At 30.4% G+C, this 21,813-nt stretch overlaps 2 protein-coding genes across 6 annotated transcripts; one reads left to right on the top strand and one right to left on the bottom strand.

Moving 5' to 3' along the window:
* Window positions 1–233: 233 nt before the first annotated feature.
* On the bottom strand, window positions 234–21,743 carry LOC126837326 (juvenile hormone esterase-like). 4 transcript variants are annotated; one of them, XM_050571187.1, is made up of 14 exons: window positions 20,617–21,743; window positions 18,736–19,005; window positions 10,916–11,284; window positions 6,866–6,925; window positions 4,422–4,557; window positions 4,127–4,267; window positions 3,875–4,022; window positions 3,555–3,740; window positions 3,282–3,481; window positions 2,220–2,382; window positions 1,833–1,999; window positions 980–1,145; window positions 624–756; window positions 234–556 (listed from the first exon to the last, which is right to left on the bottom strand). In XM_050571187.1, exons 5-14 carry the CDS (start codon window positions 4,548–4,550, stop codon window positions 382–384), a joined length of 1,608 nt encoding a protein of 535 aa, XP_050427144.1. In that variant the 5' UTR covers window positions 4,551–4,557; window positions 6,866–6,925; window positions 10,916–11,284; window positions 18,736–19,005; window positions 20,617–21,743; the 3' UTR covers window positions 234–381. The 4 variants fall into 4 exon arrangements, with proteins under 4 accessions (XP_050427144.1, XP_050427145.1, XP_050427146.1 ...); XM_050571188.1 differs by lacking the exon at window positions 10,916–11,284; XM_050571189.1 differs by lacking the exons at window positions 6,866–6,925; window positions 10,916–11,284.
* LOC126837324 (zinc finger protein 664-like) lies at window positions 9,165–15,638 on the top strand. 2 transcript variants are annotated; one of them, XM_050571185.1, is made up of 4 exons: window positions 9,165–9,778; window positions 11,619–11,828; window positions 12,911–13,361; window positions 14,121–15,638. In XM_050571185.1, exons 2-4 carry the CDS (start codon window positions 11,650–11,652, stop codon window positions 14,796–14,798), a joined length of 1,308 nt encoding a protein of 435 aa, XP_050427142.1. In that variant the 5' UTR covers window positions 9,165–9,778; window positions 11,619–11,649; the 3' UTR covers window positions 14,799–15,638. The 2 variants fall into 2 exon arrangements, with proteins under 2 accessions (XP_050427142.1, XP_050427141.1); XM_050571184.1 differs by having other exon boundaries at window positions 12,911–15,638.
* Window positions 21,744–21,813: the final 70 nt, after the last annotated feature.

Here is a 21,813-nt window from a genome sequence, read left to right as displayed (position 1 = left end):
CTTTTTTTCCCAAACAGATTAGAAATTTAAATAATAAAATATACGGTATAACTATGTCGTGACAAATTGTTAACGGTATTTCCTTATGAAGTATATTTTAAATGAACAATGCTGAATGCATTACAAAAAGATAATTTCCATGTACATGTAATATTATTATTATAAAATAGTAACAGAACACTGCAGTAAACATTATAATACTTTGTGTAAATGCAAAAAAAAAATGTGTGAAAATTATTATTATGTCGCAATTCAAAATACAGACATATTTTTAATTAATTTTTTATTTTAATGTAATTGACTACTATAAAGTTAAATTATAATATGTTTTATAAATATGCACCACCAAATGTTTTACCTACGAGCCGCCATTGAAACACATCACAGCTTTTCATTTAATTTTACTAATTCGGCTATGTCTTTCCAAAATTTTACTCTGGCTCCGTTCACTTCGCCTTCGACCATATGAGTATCGTCGCCGTCAATCGATAGATGTTTAGGATTTTCCAAGCTTGTACAGTCCCATTTGAATTTAAGATCTGACGAATTCGGGTTTCTAAAAGTAAAATTGTTTTTGTTTTAACATTTTATTTTGTTTTATTAAAAAACACCTATAAACGAACCCTGTTTTTGCAAAATTGGTCCATAGTTTACATATTGTCCTGCACATTCTTAATTCTCTGGAATTTGGTTTAGGCGTGAATTCAAACGAATTAGCAAGGAATAAATAACTCGTTTCATCAGCGTGACACGCTCCTGTCGATATAAAGTATTCATTAAAATTACTCATTGATCGTTTTTTCTCAAATCATTTTTAAAAAGTACTCATTTATTCAGTTAACAAAAAATCTAACACAGCAAACTAGAAAAATAAACAGTTGTCTAGAAACGTTTGACAAAGTTAATTTAACATTTTTTTAATTAATCGACAAATAAGTTAAATATGTTAAAAACAAAAATTACAACTGATATGGCGTACCTTTCAACTTGCGTAAATTTGGTTTTTTAGAAGAAAAAAATCGTTTTATCAGATTAATTTCTCCGTCAAATTTAAATTCATAGTTATAAGCTGGCGTATTGCCTTTTTCCAGTAAGTGGACGAATCCTTTGTGGAAATCTCTGGTGAAAAACACATCGCCTGTTATCTAAAAAAAAAAAATTAAAACACTAGATGAATATGATTTTAACGTTTGCTTATGAAATGATATTAAATAATAAAATTTTCGGCACGTATTTAAATATTTTAAGAAGATTTTAATATTAAAAAAAAAAAATTTAAATCATTATGATTTTAGGTGAATCTGGTAGGTTTAATTTCTGAGATTTAAAGTACAGACAAATAAATATATATATCAATCAAAATAGTTCGATAATTTTTTTTGTCTGAATTTTTCAAAAAATTGTTTTATATTGCATTTATTAACAGCAGTAAATTCTGGATAAATTTGGAAGCAGGTATTGAATATAATTAATATTGTGTATTTGGGTCATGGAATATAAGTATGTTATAAGTAGTAAATATAGTATGACCTTATATAGTAGTATATGCGAACATTATAGAAATTATTATGTAATATTTGAAAGTTGTTTGGTACAAGGACCAATTTCATTTGTAACCTAGATTATACCATATATAAGCCATAGTATTAAAGTGTTAGGCATCACTCTATTATGGCTGCTGTTATAACTGTAACGTACGTTGTATATACTATTATTTATACTTATACTGTGTGTTTTTTATGTTTAATAGTATTGTGTTCAATCATATTATTAGCAGGTTTTGGAATTGCAAGCATAAATTGTTTATGGTAACTTTAATATAATGTTATTACCTTGCAAATACTCTCTAGATTCTCAATGTCAGTTTTTAAATCGTGACCATTAAAGTAAAACGATCGGATTCTTTTTTTGACTTCATCGGATTTGACATCGCCTTTGAAAAATTCAATAAATTCTTCGACATTACGTAAAGGAGGTATTAATTTTCCAATTCTATGATCTGAAAACATAAAAAAAAACTGTATTTCATAAATTCATAACTCGACAATTTAAATATATGCTGCTAACAAAAAATATATATTAATGTATCAGTTTTACTTAAATCACGAACTAGTGATATAAACTTGCCTAGTCTTTAGATCAATTATGCAAATAACCCGCCATTAATTACTGGAGCCTTACGGTATTTCATACAAAATTAATTTTAAAAAATAATGTACCTCCAAAGAATACCATTCCTTCTAGATCGGTGAGTCCGGATATTAAAGGAATCGATGTGGCTGTTTTCGACAGCTCCTCAGGATGGGCTGATATCAATCTCTCACTAACTTGATCGCTTTCAATGGTCGGAACAAATTGGTAAACTAAAATTTCTCTTTGTTCCTTAAAAAAAAATAATAATTTTACATTATCAAACGGCCAATAAAAACTATAAACAACCCACTAAAAAAATTATATTTTTATATTAACCATCCGCTAGTGGCGCCTTTCTTTCTACCATCTATAGTGAAGTACCTGTAAGGTTTTCACTCATTTTTACTCCTTAAAACAATTCCCAAACATTGAGATGCATTGTAAATGAATGGATATAGTAGGAAACTTCAAAATGTAAATAATAAACTTTATCACATTTTGACATATATCAATAATCTGTTCAAAAAATGCTTTTCTACAAGAGACTGGCTTCTGGGCTCGGTCGACCGCCTTATATAGTTTCGCGTTAATGCAGGCACGCCGTTGATTGGTCGGGGCTGTGGCGGCGTCGAATGATCCCATTGGTCGAACAACGGTGTCGCTACGCACTCTCATTGGTCAGAAATAAAGCGCTATGACATTTTTGTTCTATTTTTCCCATTAAGATAATGCTTTCACTCAATCTGAACTACTCGTATTATTCATTATTATTATCTATGGGTATCCTAACAAACAGTCCCGGAGCCTGCCAGCGTAATGAGTCGTTTTAAATAGTTATATGTTTATATATTTGTCACAGGGTTCATTTTAAAAAGATATTTTTTTGTGGCTAATATTTCCTTGTTTTTTTTAACAAACTACCGATTGAGCGTATATTATGTAAAATAATTATTACTCTGCCCTTCGTGGTCGTTTAGTTTTTTGGCGACAGCCTACAATTGAATTTGTATAACACTATGATCATGGTAATTTATTGATAACGAATTGGAAACGAACTGCTGTTTTTCAACAAGATGGCAAAAAAAATGGGTGTCTGGTAAAGTGGGATCCTAATTTTACTATAAGAATAATTCTACGTAAATACGTACTTTACTTATAGATTCAACCTTAGTAGCATTTACTAAGTCGTTTAAAGGAACTCTTCTTAAATACTGTACTATTTCGTGAGGGTCATCTGACGGACAACCCAAATCCGCCGCTAATTTGAGAGCAGCGTTTTTGTGTTTCAAATTTATTGTCCAAGGATTAAAAGCACATCCACTTTGCATAATAGCTCTTTGGAACACACCTGACAAATCAACCCGATTCCGAATAAATACAATGATAGTTTAGCAGCCGTGAAGCATAAAAACAACATTTACCTTTCGATAACGGAGAAAGTATATGACAATGGATCGACACTGATCCAGCGCTAATGCCAAAAACTGTTATGTTATTAGCGTCGCCTCCAAACGCCGCTATGTTTTCTTTTACCCACTTAAACGCCAATAGTTGATCCTTTAAACCCATGTTTCCAGGGCAATCGTCAATATCCAGATTTAGAAATCCTTTTGTGGTCGTAATAGATAACAATGAAAAAAATAAAATAGCATCATGACTCAATTTGTAAAATCAAACATACAAAACTAGTTTAATTAAATATGCATGTATAAAAAGTTTAAAAGTTCTCTTAGTCTTTTACCTAGAACATTAAGGCGATAGTTAAACGTGACCAAGATTACATTTTCTTCGATTAAATAGTCCGGAGAATATAAGTTTGACGATCCTGAATCGAAGTTAAATACGCCTCCGTGCACAAAGATCATTACAGGTTTCTTTTCGTTGATTTCCTATAAAAAAAGAAGAAAAAAACAGTATTAAAATTATTTATTCATTCGATAACACGGTTCTCGTTTTACTATAATATATAAATATCGAATGTGTATTCACGTACTTGTGGCACAAATATGTTCAAGTATAAACAATCTTCGCTTCCAAAAACTTTTTCCATTGAAACCGGATCGAGTTGTACGCACTTTTTTTTTTTCGAAAAAGCTTTGTAAACTCCGGTCCATCCAGGGTGTTTGACAGGTGGCTGCAATAAACAGTTATATTAATTATTAATACAAAATTCTTGGTAAATATGTTTCATCTGGGTATAACTCGTCCAGTTCATCTTGACACCTGGCCACAGGCTACAGTTTAAAAGTTGTAGTTTTACAAATTACAAGCGTCATTCTGTTAATTACCTTAAATCGTAGTTCACCGACGGGCGGCTTAGCAAAGGGTATTCCTAGAAAACTGACAAACGGTTTATTTGACGGACGGGTCTTATAATATTGACCTTGTATAGCTCCTTGTTCGATATTAATGATCATTTTCCTTCTGGGTTAACAAAAAAAAAAAATGTATATACCTAATATTATAGATCTACTGAAACTCTAGAGATAACAAAAAAAGTTGAGACAACATTTGTTAAAAATAATATTAATTAGATTAAAGAAAACATTTTTTTTTTAAATTGTTATTAAAGATAGTTCAAACGTCTATCAAACCAAAAAAATGTATGTCATGGGACACACGATTGATCTGAAACATAGATATTATGTTATAAATAGCATTTCTCTAGTATTTGATCTCTAATATAGTATATCTAGTTTTTTTCTCTATTCTATTATCTCTATTTCCGCTATTATCTGCAGCGGCCGACACCGCCCGACGCCGCCCGACGAGTTTTGACGCCTACCGAAGGTCATCACTACCTATTTCACACCCGTATACCTATGTATGTTTCACATCGTAAAATTTCGCTCGTGCTTATGCTCATCTTCTATTTTGTTGAATAAATTTTGTAATTTGAAAACTTACACTGGGATAAAATACATAGTTGGTCCAACTAAACTATTATGGTTAATATAGAGACACAATTCATTTCGTTTTAGTTGGATCGACTAAACAACAAAATGTATAGTTACTTTAAAGGCTATTGGGTACCGGCCAATTTCTCCGTCAAAAGCCACCCGTTTAACTTCAATAGGTCCGATCATTGTATTGAAGCGATAAGACTTCTTTTAACAGATTTGAATTCGGAATGAAGTTTACTTGAGATCGGTCGGAGAATTTTGTTCAATTTATAATTTAAACCATTTCTAAATTTGATTTTAATAATTGGAAAGTTATGTAATGTTCAAACGTGTTTTATACTTAGTAAGAATAAGATATCAAAAAAGTTTACCTTGAAGGTATACAAATTAACCGGTAAATTAATTGATATGGTCGGAATTTATAAAAACCACTTTTTTCTTAAATATTGCCTATACAAAACTCCTTAAAAATGGTCGGTATCCAGAGGCCTTACGGGAGCTGTAGCATGGTTCTTACAAAAAAACATTAAGTATAGATATCAAAAAGTAAAAACACCAACCCATTGATAAAGATTTTCTCTATACATTGTGATTAATTCGGTAAATAATGGCCTATTTTCGATTTAAAATTTGATTTGCCTAAAATAAATTCAAATGTAATTCGAGAATTATCACTAAATTAAAAAAAATAGTAAAAAATAATTTTGGAGGTCTTCGAAAGAGAAAATTGAAAATCGGCTTCCTAAAAAACCTAGACAATTTGTCAACAAATCCAAACATACTTTAAAAATGAAAATCCAACATTGGGAAGTATGTCTAATTTAGCACCGCTTATTGGTCTAAAATGCATGAAAACTAGTTCTGCTCCGACCCCCTTATGGGGTAAATTTACTAAATTCTCACAATGTATAGTGAAAATCTTTATCAATGGGGTGGCGTTTTTATTTTTTTGATATCTATATTACTAAATATTTTTTTGTAAAAACCATGCTGCGGCCCCCTCAACTATAAATTTAGTCTGCTCAACTATTTATTTAGTTATTCCAACTTGTATTTTTTTCTGTGTATACTTTATGCAGCGTAAAACTTCTTGGAAAATATATTTTGGAATAATACAATTTTTTACCTACTACTAATATAAACCTATCAGAATATGATTCGTAAATGAAAAATGGTCGTTTTAATACTAAAATAGTATTATTTTAACCGCGAATACAGCATTATGTAAACCTAATATTAGTAATTTTAATTATATAATTTTAAAAAAAAAACCGCCATATAACTGAAAATACAATAAAAAATATACTTACACAAGTTTAGTGTGTTAAGTTAAAAATGAAGTATTATTAATCGCCAGTATAGAATATTATGATTTGGACACAAAGTAAATGCATAATACATTACATATATTTTATAGTTTATCCCCGTAATCTCGGTAACATATAATAAAACAAGGATCACAATATCCTTTCGCCATACTTTTTTTTTTTTTTTTATTAAAAATATATTTACAATCTGTAATATTAGTTACAATAAGTAAACTTGAAAACAAATATAATACAATGACAGGACAACGTCGTCCTCCTCGTCGATTAAAACGAAATTGGTCACGCGATCTTCTCAATGACTAAAAAAAATTTAAGGAATTCAAAACAATTATAATTATGTAATTAAATCTAGTTGAAGTAGTGTTACTGGACACCCCTTCTTTCGCCATACTTGCAGTTTAAATAATAATATAATGTAGTATATAATACCTATGTTGAATGTACAATAAAGTTAATGTTGTAATGTATTATATATACATAGTATAACACAAATTCGCTTACCTCGTCTGTGCACGATTTTCTCAGTAAAACTATTGAACGATGATGTTATTCTGCTTTTCACTAAAAAATATTAAAGTGTTTACCAAGAGAAGTTAAGGTGTATAATGAGTACCTTCGCATATTAGGTACTTTGTGGAAATTTATTTATTGAATAGTGTGAAGCTATATTAGAATAATAATCACTATATAGACTATAGTATATACTAATATAATAACTATGATAATTAAATTTCTATTTCATAAAAATAAAGTAGATTTTTCTTATGATAATATTATAATTCCGTCAGCCGGAAATTCACACGTTTGTTTTATTTTTAAATTAATTACTCAAGTATGAAGTGGGTTTTAATTAAAATACCGAAAAAATTGAAACAATACTTTTATAATATTTTTTTCAAATATTGCCTGTCCTTGACCCTTAATAAATAGCCCGTTCCGTTCCCCTTAAGGTCAATAGAAAAGTAAGGCGTGTAATTATATGATATTTTTTTCCACCCCCAATTATTGTCCATACCATTTACCTTTGCTCGTTTTATCTGATAATATAAATTTATAATTCTCGATTATAAAAAAAGCTAGTACAGTGTGATCAGGGCATAGTGGGGACGGAGGGGTCACAGGTCTACAGATTTCATTATAACTGAAAGTGATAAAATCACTTGTAAATAAACGCTTTGATCTGAATCTGTGGATAGTATGTTCAAACCAGTTAAAACGGTATAGAAGATATCGTGGGACCAGCAATGATGTACTTAAAATTTAATATTTAGTCTTGTGCAGGGTGGATAAGGGTTAATCGTCTGTCTGTAAAAATGTACTGTCATAGTTACCCATATACCGTAATTAACAATATAATGAACATATTTTCATAACCTCACACATAGCAACCTAAAAACTGACTACGGCCAAAGTGTAAATTTACCCTATTTTTTATGTTTTTCCTTTATAAAAAAAAAAATTGAATACATATTTTTGAGAAAATCGTATATGTTATAGTTCTATTTTAGATCTACTTTTCAGACCTAAATCTTTTAAAACTTTGCTTGAAAAATTAAAATAAAGAAAACAATTCTATCATTTCTAGGGTAAAAGGTTTATGATATTTTTTGTTTTGTTAATGTTTATCGATAGTGCTATGTTTGAAGAACAATTCATATAAATTTGGAACTTTTTCGACTATTTTAAAAAAAGTTATAGAGGATCGTAGTTTTAAGTTGAAAAATTTGTACATTTTTTGGGTGTTTTTCTCGATTTTGATGGGGAAGGGGTGCCTTTTTTTAATTTTTGTCCTTTTAGAGTACCTTCCAGGTATGATTTCTGATCTAAAGAGTTGCTATAAGAAGAAATAGGCTCAGCGGTTTAAGAGATATCGTGGATCCAGCACAAAAATTAAAATTAAATAAAAACGCATCATTGTAAAAACAATACCTTCTCAGCTCCGCACCAAAGCTAAAAAACATATTATAATATTATATTGTTATTATTGGGAACGGTCAGGTAACCAAAAATTTAAAACTATATCCAACAGGGAAAAAACTATACCCAATTAACTTAAATGTACTTTACATTATTTTTCCTGTTTATTTTAGCTAAAAAATTTCAACTAAAATCTAAAATTTAGTCAAGTGTTCTCGACGAGGTGAGAGAAGGGCTGTAATACTATTATTTCTAATTTTTTCTATCCACATACTTAAGTGAATAACACAAAAATGGGCCTAACTCTCGAATATAACGTGTACAATTTAATAACTTATCGAGTGACTTGGTTGCATAGGGTCCACGCTTTAACTTTTAATTTAAAAACAATTTTTCTTCCATGGCATACCTGTCAAATCTCTCTATCTCTTTTTAACGATATCGACCCTCGGACCTGTTTCTCCGCTATCGGTCCATTTCTTTATAGGTCTACGGTCTAGGCTCTCTCTACTATTTATTATCAATGGTGTTATGCACAGCGTCCTTCACTGCCCTTCACACAAACACACAACACTACACGTAAACATACTTTTGCACACATTATAATGATGTTACTCTGATAAATATAATATAATTGCACACTTATTATAATTGGCATAATTATTATACAAAGACGGAAGCGTGATTCATAATCGGCACAAAAACACACCATTATAATTATTATCTAACACAATGATTAGATAAATTGCAAATATATATATTTCATATATAAAAACTACTTAGTGTCCGTTCCGCTTAGATAATTCACAATTCGCACAATAACACATTACACAAATTATCATATCCATATAAATAGGAGTAATAATCAGGGCTAAGCCAGACGAATTAGGGTACTCAACCTATGTACTGTTCTTGTGACAGTTTGTCAATTTCACGTTTTACAAAGTGTTAATAAATTAAACCGACATTATTAAAAGTCTTTACTTATTTCAAAAACCATCTTCCTCGCATTGATTTCGACTTCTGAACAACAAATAAATTACTTAATAGCCTGGTACCAGTAACCAGGTTATAACAATGGATTTATCAGGGGGAAAAAAATACATTTTTCAGTAATAAAATAATTAAAATTCAAACGCCATCCTATTAACGCCCTGATGATGTGAGCCAGTACTGCAAAATATTGCAATAATAATATGAATGTACTAAGCCCGCTCGTTTGAATATTTACTATCGTACAGTTCCAGTTTCTACCACCAGGAGGCTTTAGCAGTCCCCGACGTTATCTGTTATCAGTCGGTTACACACACAGTAAACACGGTCGTTTTGACTTTTGTTCATCTGATGTCACGTTCAAAGTAAACCGGATTAGAAAATTAGAAAGTTATATTGTTGCGTTTCTACGTATGAAAAAATGAATTAAATTTAGTTTGTGATTTAATATCTGTCGTTTTGGATCTAGGGATCAGAGATTCGGCAAGCGTTCCCAGCATAGATGTAAGTACTTATTAACGTTATCGTTTATAACAACGTTTTATTTATGTTTTTAATATAATAATTAGAAATCTATAGTTTACGGGTATAGTATGGCTTTCACAATCGGTTAATATCATTTAGAAGTATTCGTTTAAGACTCAAACACTCATAGAGTAAGAAGCGCTTTCAACGGTCATGTGATTAATAATTTATTGTGAAAAAAATAGTAGTGAAGGTTAGGTTAGGTTAGGTAAAAGTGAAACACAGTCTTGGTTGAATTATCATTTTTTTGTTCATTGTGTGTTCTATTTACAAATAGTGTTAATGATGTATAATTATTGTACTGTTTAAAATCCGGGGTCGGCAATTAGTTTCTAAGATCCGCATAATTTGAAAAAAAAAATTCCAGAAAATACTTAAGTTGTATTTATTTTTGTATAATAACACAGTATTAATGAATCCACACACTTCCTATTCATCAATGACATAACTTTCCCATTATTCCTAAGAGAAAAAAAAGAATTCGTCTTGGTCGATTTAATGAAAAAAAAAAAAAGGATATAATTTAAAAACAAAAGAAATGATTACAAATGAATACAAAAAACTGCTTTAATAAATATTATATATTCATATATAATAATTATATATGTACTTCAAATTATAAAAATGATACAACTGCTACATTTTAGTGACATACAAGATAAGACCAAATATAAATCCTCCTATCTACCTTTAATCATTATCCTAAATAGCCTCTATATTGAACTTGATTATATGTTTTTTTTTTTTTAAAACAGAAATATTTATTATTGTATAATGACTTTAAAATATGAGGACATATTTTTTCAAAACAACGTAGGAGCGAGGGAAAATAGTATTATTATTATTATTATAATACAATTATGAAACTAAGCAATGTATCTAGGCCAAATGGCAAACAGTTAAAATGTTTATACAGCGAAAATTATATTTATTTCTATTATTTAAAGCCGTACAAATTGTGATGTCAGAGACGGACTCTCTTGGGCTTGGCCCGGGGGAGGTCTCTCCGCTTAGCATTAACTAGGTGGAGAACATATTGTATCGACTGTTGTTTTGTTTTTTATACTTTATTTTTATAGTATAATCTCGACTTGCGTATTTATTTATTAACGTTACCTTTAGTGTCTCATTTTTAAGAGTTAAAGTTTACTGTATACGACAACAGTAAAATATTTTTGGCGGTCCATTAATTTCTCCTCCGCAGTACGGATTCGGACCACAGGCCGCCTTTTGCCGACCCCTGGTTTAAATTGTTTTACAGTTCTTCTTGAAACTATAGAATACAATTTTAATCATTGTCCTTCTATTACGGGATAATAATATTGTAGGACTTTCTAGTGAGACAAGTTAGTACCTATATTATTATGTTGTTGAATCTTCAGTAGGTATAGAAATTTGTTTGGTTATACCTAAAAGCTTAAGGTATAGCCACAATTGGACGAGTAGTAGTATGTCATACCGCACGTCACTGGTTAAAAATATAATCTGTAACCCAAAAATTAAAGAATATTTTTAATTTAATATTTAGAGCCAAATAGAAACAAATGTTTGTTTTCTGGTGCAGTAAAAAAGTAATTACAGCTAATTTATTATTATTTATTTGTGTTAGTAAGCCTCACTAGTATTTTATTTAAAGAGTATTTTTTACTGGCAATAACTTATTACATTTTCTAAAATTTTAATCATTGCCTCTAATACGGGATGAGCGTAAACCTACTTCTATGGTGCGATTCGTTGGTGAAACCTCTAGGTTTTTTTTACTTTAACTACTGTTTTCACCTGTGTTTCATTGTTTGACAATATGCTTTGTGTTCTACAGTTAAAGAAGTGAAAAACTAGCTAGAATTAAAATGGATGATTATAACTGCGAAACCGTAATCAAAATAGAAGAAGAAAATGAGGATATGATAGAAGAATTTTCCGGAGCCTTAGTGAAAAAAACTGAACCGTATAGCAATAAAAAATCATACAAGAGTTGTCCAAACCCTCACAACAAACCTCAAATAAATATTGACGGAGATACATATAAGTAATGTGATTTATATAAAAAATATTAGAAGTATATTTTGTCAAAAAAAAAAAAATAACATTATTAAGGTATCCGTGGACATTCCATAGTGAATGACTAGGTGTATGTTAATTTGTTTAAATAGGTTAAGAAATATATTCCTACACCAAACATTACAACCGCTACAACACCATTAGTATGTAGTTATTTTATTAACTTAACCTAACCAGTCTGGTTCCAAGCACTCCCAGACCTGAACGATAGAGCCCGGACCATAATACAGTTTGGTGCACACTAGCCAAACAATTTCAATGGTCTTAATAAAAATAAAATAATACTATTAAAGTGTTTACTTTTCCATAATATGTGCTTTGAGAAATTTATAATATTTTATCATATATATAAGGCAAAACTCACATTTAGCAAAATAGGAAAAAAAAAATTGGTTTTTTTATATTATTAATTTGATTTATACTTAAGTATATACTCCAGTCATTTTAAAAAGGTTTACTCCTTGTAGCATCGTCAAGTGTCCGGAGTATATTCATCTCAGTAAACAGAAGTGCAACAGTTTGGTTATTTTCCATGAGATATTAATAATTAATTACATACACATTTAGTGAACATTATTAAAATACATATCAAGTATAAAAATTATATGAAAAAAAAATAATCATAAAAGCAATATATTTTTATTAAATTAGATTAGTGATGTATTATCACTATTTTATTCTTACCCAATTGGTTTAGATTTAAATATCTATTACTTTATATAAATATAAAAGAATTAAGCGCTAAGAGATTAGAACGATGCCGACGATATTTAAAAAAAAATGTGTGCACTAAAAATGCAAAACAAATCATCGAAAATACTTTTATGTAAGGCTAAGTTCTATTTTATAATTTACCAGTTTAAGTGTTAAGATTGCTTGAGTTAAAGAGTTTTCTGGAAAAATGTTTACATAAAAATATTTATATGAATTTTATACCAAAATCCATTCAACTGGACGACTTAAGTTTATGATGCTGGACTTTTTGTTCAATCAATTCATTTACAAATAAAATAAAAATTATAACTTATTGTTTGACAATGTTTTTTGTAGTGACAATCGTACGAGAAATGAAGCAAATAAAATACCAGATGGCTGTTATTTCGAATCAATGATTGAGACAGATAACAATAAACCAACGGCAACGAAGTATAACAATGAAGATATAACAAAACGGCGGTTTTTCCAATGTAATTTATGTGAAAATTCGTTTAACACTAAAAAGCAAATAACTTTACATTTAATAAAATCCCACAAAACGAACAAATACTCTCCCCAAAAACTCAACACCATACATCGCAATAAATTGTCTAAAGGATACACAAAAACTAACCGATCCTATAAATGTGAAGTGTGTTTTAAGTATTTTCTTTCTAATTCCGCCTTTATAATACACAAACGTGTGCACACTGGAGAGAAGCTTTATAAATGTAACGTGTGTCTGAAGTCATTTTCTCAAAAAGGCAAACTTACAATACACAAACGTGTGCACACAGGAGAGAAGCTTTATAAATGTAACGTGTGTCTAAAGTCATTTTCTCAAAAAAACTATCTCGCAACACACAATCGCATCGTACACATCGGAGAAAAACCTTATAAATGTGTTGTCTGCCTACGGTCATTTTCTGGAAAAAATAAATTAACAATACACACACGCGTACACACTGGCGAAAAGCCTTATAAATGTAACGTGTGCCTGAAGTCGTTTTCTCAAATAGGCTCGCTCACACTACACGGACACGTGCACACTGGTGAAAAGCCTTATAAATGTGATTTGTGCTCAAAGTCGTTTTCTTCGAAAGGCAATTTAGCAACACACAATCGCGTGCATACTGGCGAAAAACCTCATAAATGTACCATATGCTTAAAATCATTTTCCGATCCGTCTGCCTTCAGAAAACACAAACGCGTGCACACTGGCGAAAGGCCTTATAAATGTTCTGTATGCCCATTGTCATTTTCTGAAAAACCCTCACTCAGAATACACGAACGCGTGCACACCGGTGAAAAGCCCTTTGAATGCGATGTGTGTCTAAAGACATTTTCTATAAAATCCAACCTCGCACTACACGAACGCGTGCACACAGGGGATAAGCCCTACAAATGTAACGTGTGTCTTAAGTCATTTTCTGTAAAATCCAACCTCACAACACATGAACACTTGCACACTGGGAATAAGCCTTATAACTGTAACGTGTGCCAAAAGTCATTTTCTTTCAAATCCAACCTCACAAAACACGAACGCTTACACACAGGAGAGAACCCTTATAAATGTAACGTGTGTCTAAAGTCATTTTCTCAAAAAAGCAACCTTATAAGGCACATACGGATGCACACTGGGGAAAAACCCTTTAAGTGTGTTCTGTGCCTTAAGTCCTTTGCTATGGCATCCGCCCTCACAAAACACAAACGCGTGCACACTGATGAAAAGCCCTACAAATGTAGCATATGTCTCAAGTCATTTTCTAGAATATCCTATCTCACACGACACAAACGCGTGCATACTGGCGAAAAGCCTTATAAATGTTTGGTATGCTCACAATCATTTTCTGTTAAGTCTGCTCTTACAAACCATAAGCGCGTGCACACTGGCGAAAAGCCTTTTAAATGTGAAGTGTGTCTAAAGACATTTTCTATAAAATCCCACCTCGCGATACATGAACGTGTTCACACTGGCGAAAAGCCCTACAAATGTAACGTGTGTCTTAAGTCATTTTCTAGTATATCCTCTTTTACACTACACAAACGCGTGCACACTGGCGAAAAGCCTTATAAATGTTTGGTATGCTCACAATCATTTTCTGATAAGTCTACTCTTACAAAACATAAGCGCGTGCACACTGGCGAAAAGCCTTATACATGTATTGTATGCTCAAAGTCATTTGCCAGAAAATGCACCCTTACAGTACACGGACGCGTGCACGCTGGTGAAAACCCCTAAAAAGGTAAAAAGTGTTTCTTAAGTAATTGTATAACATTTTACAAAACACCAAACCCTGGGTAAAAGCCATCATGAAAATCTCAGAAAAAAAATGTATATTAATCGAGAAATATTTGATTAATTAGTTTATAAATTTAAAGTGTTAAATGAGCTACCTGTAATTTAATATAACAAATGCTACTGCTAAAATTTTAATTAATATTGTTTTATTTTAATCAAATATTTTTTATCCACCTCGTGATATTAATGTTGAATATAAACCTATAAATGTTACATGTGTTAACACGATAAAAACACGAGCAGAGTGACGAAGACTAATAATTGAGGCGCTCAGATGCTATACCAATTAACTCCATAAAATGAAATTTTCCAGGACAGGCAGTTATAGTTATTTGAAAAAAAGTATGTAAGTACAATTGCCAATTTTCTTAGCACACTCTAGTGGTGAAAGATTCAACTATGGAGTTATTTATCTTGGCCGCTGAAAATTATACACTTTTTTAATCCACCCATGCTATTATTCGAAATTTGAAAAAAGTGGAGTTAATCGGTTTGGCATCTGAGCCCCTCAAATGTGATTTGTGATCGATATTGCAAACTAGTATTAGATAATAGTATGTCAACATAAAAAGAAATTGTTGCACGGAGTTTATTTTTCATTGCTGATTTTTTTAGGGAATTTTTTACATGTATTATTTATATTAAACTTGTTTTAATATTGTTATTATTCATTGTTTTATGTGTGTTATCATTTAGTAATATTATTTGTATAATATAAAATGTTTTTTATCTTTTATTTCAACAAACACTATATTTATAAAATATAATTGCAACATTGTATTTTGTTGGTCGTTAGTATTATTTTTTGAAAGTGACAACGTCTCGCTAGTCGCTACGCATGCCTACAAGTTCTTAGATTTGGTTCATATTTGCCAGATGGAGTTTGAGAAGAAATCTGTGTTGAGACAACACATGAGGAGGAAAGCAGTGGTACAGTATATTTACTAAGATAGGTACCACACAAAACTGCACTCAACGGCTTTTTACTGCAAAAAAAAAAATGTTTTTTTTGCTAACCAGATTTTTGTTATGTTTGGTACATAAAAACAATACTATATTATTGATATTAAATTATCAATTTACATTACAGATAGATAATTTGACGGAAGATAACTTAAAAATAGGTATATGAATTATTGAAATAAAAACCTCTTATGAAAGTTATTTTTGCAGTAAAATTTCATATTTACACATTTTTTTTATTAAAGAACTTCTTATGAATATATTAAAAACACATTCATACTTTATGTCATTGTGGTTAGATATTGTTTATGTTTGTTTTAAATGTTTTATCTGTTTTTTTAACAATTCGGGTGAAGTATGAAAGCTTTTAATTATAAACTGTTAGCATATTGTGTTATAAAATATAATGAAACAAAAAAAAAAAATGTTACATAATGATTAACATGTACGTGTGTTTTATTAGGAAATTGTGTATGCTATACATTTAACATTTCATATTAGCGTGAATGATATTTGTGTTTTGTTTATTTTAGAATATTATTATAATTTAATATATTCCTTCATGTGTCTACTTTAATACCTTTTTTAAATTAAAAAACAATCAAAATTCTACAACGTAAAATTAATGTGATAGACAAAGCTGGTAAAGCACTATACAGCCCAGTTGTGTTTAATGAGTTATAAGATCTATATAATACAAATTAAATTAATTTGATCGTCATGAAATGTATAATATCATTTGAATTTCTTTTAGGTAAAACAAAAAATGTACTACAAAACTGTTTTTGTATGTAGTATACCAATTATTATAGTTGGGGTTTTAATACAATTAAAATATAGACAAACAGGCATGGGTGTAGACCTATTTCAAACATATGTACATATTTTGAAACATTTTAATTGGAATACCTGCTGACAATTATTCCATGTAATGTTTAACACCAATTATAATACTATATTATTTAATTGCATAAAACAAATTATTTATTAGTATTATCTTCAAATCTATAATAACACGGTCTATCCAAATCGTTTAATCCGGCACGCAATTATAATACATTGATTTCCATTAACCGCGCGAAACAATATATTAAATTACCTATATAATATAACTACACTACGTTTCACGATACATATTAGTGTATGAGGTTTAGTCGCAGTATTTTTTTACTTTAAAACGTATGTAAAAAAACTGTTTAATTTTTCAAAACGGAAATTATGAAAAATATAACAGAATAACTTTATTGCGTTTATTACGAAATACAAACGCGCAGTGAAATTCAAAAATGTCTAACAGCGGTTATTTGGAACAAACCATCAAGTTGAATTATGTACTCAGAATAGTTTGTATTCGTACGCGTCTGCCGAGTACGGTCGAATGGGATTTTTTTTTGAAAATGTATTTTATAATTATTATCATAAAATATACATTTTTGTATTATTTTTTTTCCTGGTTAGCTGAAGTCTCCTCGTCTACTTCTGGCCGTCAACTGATCGTTGGACGAGTTTACACGCTGTTGGTGTACATTTTGTCGGTGTGCGCTCTTTACGATTTGATTTGCCGCAAAAAAATACTGGAACCTTACACGAGCAGTCTGAACATCGACAACATTAATTATGCTCTGATAACTGTTCTGTGCATTGCCATTGTGTTGTATAATCCTTTTGGGGCATACAAATCCAGCAGAAACCGAGGCATGTACGCTGAACAATGGCGAGAATATCAGGTACATTTACGATCAGAGCATATCAGGCTTGGTAGGTGTACAAGCCCCATTCCCAATTTAAAATTTAACCTGCCCTCCTCTCTTATTATTTTAGTAGTTCCTATGTAATATATGATAGGCGTTGTAGTATAGTACTTATATTACAATATGTATATTATATACTTGTTTTATTAGATAATACTAGTAAATAATAATTTTATGCAAATCGAATTCGTAATAGGTAATATTAGCAACAATTAAAATATTTAAAAATACATAATGTATCTACTTGAAATATATGATGTATTTTATTTTTTCAAAGTAAATTAAAAAAATATCTAAATATTCATCTTATTGAAAATAAACCATTTCATTTTGTTTACCATAAATTATTTCTTATACTAGCATCTTACATTCAGTTAACGGTCCGAGGAATCTTTTTAAACAAATATATTTTTTCATGCTAAATACGCTGTTTTTCAGATTTGTCTGGTCTAGTTTAGTTTTTGAGTTATATCTACTTACAACAGTAGAACACCACATAACATGTGCAAAACAAAATAGACTTATTAGTTATTAAACATTTTTTTTCAAAATACGTTGGTGAAATCCAGAGAGAAATCAGAATTTGCCTAGCTGAAAATGTAGTTATTAGTTTAAAAAAAATTAAAATGTATACAAAATATGTTATTTTGTTGTAAAAACGATAAAAATTAATAAATTTAATTTTTTTTTTTAAAGTTAAGTTATTTGTAAAATATTTCAGTAAATAAGTAAGAACCTAACTAAATTTTAGTATATCAAAAATACAAATTTAATAATTATATTTGAAATACATGATTTAGTTTTGATCAAAACATTTAGTTTATGATATTTCAAGTTAAAGGGCTTCATCATTATACATTGTAATAATATGAATTGTCAGTTTTTAGATAATAACAGGCACTCGACAGAAGTGATGGGCGGTTATATCTCCCAATGGCATATTTTAATTAAAAATAGCTGTTGGCGGGTTAGGTATTAGGTTAACTGCAGTTCTTTGAGCATACTCAAACCAAACGACTATTTATCGAACCGTATAAAAGCAGAATTTCATTTTTTTTTTACATATAACTTTTGAAACATTTTATCATTTTGGCATACTAAAAAAACTGCAGTTATACTATTAGGTATAGGTAAGTATTACTAAAATTTCAAAAGATGTTTACTTGACGGCGGTTTTTCAGTCGCAGTTCGAGAAATACACCGGAACGGAGTTAACGTTAAGTTCTACAACGACCATTACGGTTTTGACGTTGATCGGACTTGCCGTGACTGTACTTGAAGTGGCCGCAAACGTGGCGTTGACTTCACAGAAGTATCCGTCCTACGTATTCTTTTATCTGCTGTTATACTTCTACACAAACTTCAGTACCATACTGTGGATGGTCGACTGTCATCTTTTGACCAAAGCTTCAGAGCGTCTCATCGAACGGTTTCTGGTAAACATTTAAAAATATAGGTACATTTTTTTAACCGATTCAAAGTCAGTAAAATGTAGCGTAAACGGTACTTGGCTTTATTTTAGCGACTCAACCAAGAAATTTGTTTAATCGAATTAATCACATGAAACATATTTCATAGTCAATACACACAGTACGAATTTGTTTCATAAATATTTTGGCCTACCTACTTAATAGCACATACAGCTCATTTTAGTAATAAATATACCGTCTGACGATGACATTATTGTTATGTGCCATGTGGTAGATAAATCGAAGAAACAAGTTAAATAAAAAATTCATGTTTTTTCTAAAAATTTGATATGATACTAAATAATAACAATACATGATATAGTAATAATAAATCAGGGCCGTACTCAGCTTTGCCCGGCCCCTCCTTAAAATATCCTTCTCTGTCTTGCCAATTAACACTATATCCTATATGCTATTAAATTAATCTTTTCATTTTGTAGTCGAATCCCTACGTCAGTATCAGACAGTCCTCTAACCACCGATTCCAATACAAAGTTAAAAAGCATAGGAGCTAGCGCGTCTTCCTGTCTAAATCCCGTTTTAACATCGAATTCTTTTGATTTATGGCCATTGAACTTAATTTTGTATTTTGAGTTCTGTATACATGATCTTACTAGTCTAATTAACTTAATAGGGACCTCTTCTAATAACATAGGTATATATTGTATTTAATAACAATATTACGATATTAAACAATTAATTCTAATAGGTAACATTTTCATTTTAAATTAATAGAGTATATATTATATTGTATTAAAATACAAAATAATGCAATACATTATTTTGAAATTATACATAATTATACATAGCTTTAATTCGTTGTAAGCTGCGCAGTTTATTGTAAAATGATGAAATAATAACAAAACATATTTTATTTCATGAAACTTGTTTGTAAAATAAATTTGAGATAACGTTTCGAAATCACCAGTATGTGTTGCTCTATTTAAATAAAGCGCGTTTTTAACTAAGGAAACAAATTTCTTGTTCCATGAAATAAATTTGACAAAACAAATTTCCCCTGTATGTCACCCACCTACGAATACCATTTGGTTGGAAAAACACTCACTCACAGTCCTAATGTGAATAATGATAAGTTTTTCTACGGGGTGCTACTTTCCAATCAATTAACTTTATGTTTGACTATTTGTAAAACTGTTAAAATATGATATTTAAGAAAAAAATTACCCGATTATCATTTATGAACAATCCTGTTGACCTAATGTACTAAACTTTACTTTATGTATAGTTAAATAATGAAAAATTAGATTTTGCGTAAAATGTTTGTAACACTTTCAACACTCTTTGTAACCGAACCCCATAATAAATAGTTTTTAAAAAACGTTACTCGGCAGCGGCGTCCGATTGTTGCAGACATTTTTTTTTTTTTTATAAACCTGAAGGAGTTTAGAAGTTAGGAGGTTTTGCAATTTTTCAACCACTGCTTTTAATTTTCTAATTCAACAATGCCCACCACTGTACAAAGGACGTTTTGAAACGCTCATTGTTTAATGTTCAGTATAAACTTTAACGGTACGCATTTGTAAAAGCAACTGCTATAGATTATGTTTGTATTACCGAGGTCATGATGTCGGACCAGGAGAACTGCAGCTTGGCCGCTGGGACACGGCTAATGCGTTTTACCGAATTGTGGCAACATTTGTCCAGCATGACCGGCCAGATCACTTGGATAGGCAACGGACTGCACGAGTTCAACTTCTTCATACTGTCCATAGTCATTGTCCAATCCCTGTATGGCATTATTGTGTTGTGCATAGACGAACAGCGGAATTCCGCCGACTACGTGTACATCCCCACGGCCGTGTGGTCCATATTGAATTTAGTAGCTCTCTGCCAAGCTGCTTATTCGGTCACCACTCAGGTACAGGCCGCATGTATGTTATTGTGTTTGTATAGTTACGGTTTTACAGTTTTTTAACCTAACCCAACACCACGCAGGTGGGAGTCAAGACCGTTGAATCGATACATTGTTTAGCCTGCGCCAAGTTTACAATAGAAACGCAAGAGCAAGTAGGTTCACGAAACATATCCGTACATTCATAACAATTGAGTGTTATTAATAAAACAAGAAGGTTAAAGTTGTCGTTTTTATGTTTTTTCTAAAATTCAAATATACATTTTTTTTTACGTAGGCATACTATTTTTAGTGTTTTAAGCAGATTAGTATTTTTAACAGTTAACCTTTAGTTAAAAAAAAGTAAAGTTACACTTTCAACTCTTATAATATAAAACTTGTATTTTTATTAACTTTTGTTTTAACTGTTATTTGATTGCTAACTGTTTTTGAATTTCTATAGCTTTTATAATTGAAACTTGCACCTACATTCAATTTACCATAAAACGGTAGTCTTTGAAAAAGTTCTATAACTGTTTCAAGCTTTAAAGTTCGGTTTTAAAACTAATCTTTTTGTGAACAACAATTGTGTGTTTTATTTTTTCACAGTTTTGAATTCTTTACATTTTTATTTATAAAAATAATATACATTTTCCGTACAAAATGTATTTATTTTTATTTAGATTTTGAAAACTTTGTAATTTGACATGATACAGACGTGGCGATGAATTACTTATTTTTACATTACACGACAAGTGCCTAGTTGTTTTCCACAATCAGAAATTGTAAATTGGTAAAACAATTTTTATTATTAAAAAAACCTAGTTTGTATGGTTTCAAGACCTATGGAGGGGGTCGGAGGAATAATTAATACACCCGATATGGGATAAGTAAACGAACGGCTGGAAAACATTTGATAG

This window comes from Adelges cooleyi, unplaced genomic scaffold (genome assembly GCF_023614345.1).
Source record: "Adelges cooleyi isolate 19-005CV unplaced genomic scaffold, UGA_ACOO_1.1 ACOO_flye_CR_arks_rails_tigmint_CR_PRNA_248, whole genome shotgun sequence".
NCBI classification, from domain to species: Eukaryota; Metazoa; Arthropoda; class Insecta; order Hemiptera; family Adelgidae; genus Adelges; species Adelges cooleyi.
Note: the sequence above shows the minus strand (reverse complement) of the source record. Positions and strands in the feature narration are given on the sequence as shown.

Coding starts and splice junctions, on each gene's coding strand:
- LOC126837326 (XM_050571187.1), bottom strand. CDS start 4,550: ATGATCATTAATATCGAACAAGGAGCTATACAAGGTCAATATTATAAG. Junction 4,023..4,126: donor TGAACATATTTGTGCCACAA/GTACGTGAATAC, acceptor CTTTTTTTATAG/GAAATCAACGAAAAGAAACC. Junction 3,741..3,874: donor CTATCGCCTTAATGTTCTAG/GTAAAAGACTAA, acceptor CGACCACAAAAG/GATTTCTAAATCTGGATATT.
- LOC126837324 (XM_050571184.1), top strand. CDS start 11,650: ATGGATGATTATAACTGCGAAACCGTAATCAAAATAGAAGAAGAAAAT. Junction 11,829..12,910: donor ATTGACGGAGATACATATAA/GTAATGTGATTT, acceptor TGTTTTTTGTAG/TGACAATCGTACGAGAAATG.